At 49.0% G+C, this 2,101-nt stretch overlaps 1 protein-coding gene across 1 annotated transcript; it reads left to right on the top strand.

The window, feature by feature from the left end:
• Positions 1–1,356: 1,356 nt before the first annotated feature.
• Positions 1,357–1,959, top strand: Tco025E_09532 (extradiol ring-cleavage dioxygenase class III protein subunit B; the record flags this gene model as incomplete). The annotated part of the gene is made up of 1 exon (XM_029376349.1): positions 1,357–1,959. One exon carries the CDS (start codon positions 1,357–1,359, stop codon positions 1,957–1,959), a length of 603 nt encoding a protein of 200 aa, XP_029223533.1.
• Between the last annotated feature and the right edge of the window lie 142 nt (positions 1,960–2,101).

The following is a 2,101-nucleotide window of genomic DNA, read 5'->3' as shown; positions in this document are numbered from 1 at the left end:
CAAGGAAGGTGGAAGGAAAACGAATTAAAACTAGTAAGAGAATGTGAAGAATAAAAACAAAGAAAAAGAATATAGAAAAAAAAAAAATAGAAAAGGGAAAAGATTGCGGGAGGATGGGTGTTGTGGATTCACTATTCTTGCAATTCGTATACTGTATTCACGTTGAAGCTTTTTCTCTTATGGGCAGAAGCATGCTTGAGCGCGCGTGTTTGTTTTTATATGACTTTGAGTGGATGCGTGTGCATTGGGCGAGGCTCTGGCCACGTAGATGCTGCACCCATTTTTCACTCATGTGTTGTTTTTGAAAGAGGAATTTGTGGCGCGTGGGTTCATCCTGACACTGACCGCTCTGTGAACTTGTGTTTCTTTCACCTGCTTGTTCCTGTTTTTGGCATTCTCTTGGTATTACCGCATGTATCTATCTGTATCTACGCATGCATCTGTGCGTTTATCATGTGTCTCTGTCGCTTGATGCGGCAACTTCCTTCCTCTTTTTTTTTTAACCGTTGGGCCCTTTCGTCGCTGTGGTTTTGTTGCCCTTGAGTCTTTTGGAAGGGACTTACGCCCAACGCGGGCTAACTGGAGGATACCGCGCCGGAAGGTGGCGAGTGTGGTTCTGCCATCAAATTTCAGACCCCCGCCACGCATACTTCCCACACGGAGGTTTCCAGCGGTGATGGTGGTGGTGACCTAAGAATTGCCGCTTTGTGCATTCACAACCAGAGACCGTTTTCAAAAACTTGTTTTGCATGAACTACTTAATTGCTTTACGAATTATAAATAAATCTCGCCCAAACTGGAGTGCTACGTACACTGAGCCAATCTACCACCTTCCATTCTGGGTGGGGCTTTCTCTTCTTTTTTTTTCTGAGTAGGAGTAAAGGGCCTCTTCATGACGCACATTCCATGCTTCATTGTTTGCCAGATGTTAGATTTTTCAGTGTATTGGGTTTGTTTATCTCTGTGTTGTATGCGAAACTATTCCCTCTTTTTTTCCTGCATCTCTGTGGGGTGGGTCTAGGTATTGTACTGAAGTCCCGTGCTGATTCCGGGGCGGGTGCACCTATAGACGCCAAAGAAAACAAGGCAAGCAAAGAAGTGAGAGCGAGAGCGACAAAAAAAAGGGGGGGAGCGACGAGCGTCACGGCAATCGCTCTCTACCCAGCGCTTTTCATATGCCATGGGGGCGGCCCACTCCCGCTGCTTGGGGATGCGAAAAACGCGGCAATCTTTGGACAACTAAAACAACATAGGAATGAGTTGGAGAGGTGATTTGGGCTTCCCAAAGTTATAGTCGTCGTGTCGGCGCACTATGAGACCGCCACCCCGAGAGTAGGAGGAGCTGCGCAGCCCAAGATGTTGTACGACTACTACGGATTTCCTCCTGAGAGTTACGAGATAAAATACCCAGCACCAGGAGAACCATCTCTTGCGCAGGAGATGGTGGCGGCGTTGAAATCCAATGGGCTCGCGGCGGAGCTGGATGGTAGTCGGCCCTTTGACCATGGTGTGTTTGTTCCTCTTATGATTATGTTTCCAGAGGCCAAAATTCCTGTTTTGCCCATCTCTGTCCTTCGGGGCGGGGATCCGGCGGAGCACATTCGGATGGGCGAGGCTCTACGACCTTTTCGATCCCGTGGCGTCTTCTTTTTGGGGAGTGGATCCACGATGCACCACTTTTCGCACTTCAACAAGAAAGATGCCGGAAAAAGGTTTGGCGATGCACTAAGTGAGGTTCTTTGCGCAAGTGACAAGGCAATGCCCCCAGAAAAGCGTATGGCAGCAGTAAAGCGGGTGACTGCGATGGCTGGATTTGACGAGGCTCAGCCTCGTGGTGCGCTTGAACACCTTATGCCGCTCTTCACTCTCTTTGGGACGGCGAATGGGACACAGGCCAAGGAGGTGGCCAATGTGCCTTTTTTCGAGGCCAACGTCCGCCACCACCTCTTCCCAAATTAGGCAGAGTCCTTTCTTTATCGGCCACTTTATTTGCCTCGTTTTTATTTTCCCCTCCAAGTTCGCGGTCGCCAAGTTAAATTATTGGTACGCATTTTAGCAGACTGCCTGTTATTAGTAGTAGTTCCCCCTCCCCCCCGCGGCC

Source organism: Trypanosoma conorhini (genome assembly GCF_003719485.1).
Source record: "Trypanosoma conorhini strain 025E chromosome Unknown Tco_14.4_contig_01160, whole genome shotgun sequence".
NCBI classification, from domain to species: domain Eukaryota; phylum Euglenozoa; class Kinetoplastea; order Trypanosomatida; family Trypanosomatidae; genus Trypanosoma; species Trypanosoma conorhini.
Note: the sequence above shows the minus strand (reverse complement) of the source record. Positions and strands in the feature narration are given on the sequence as shown.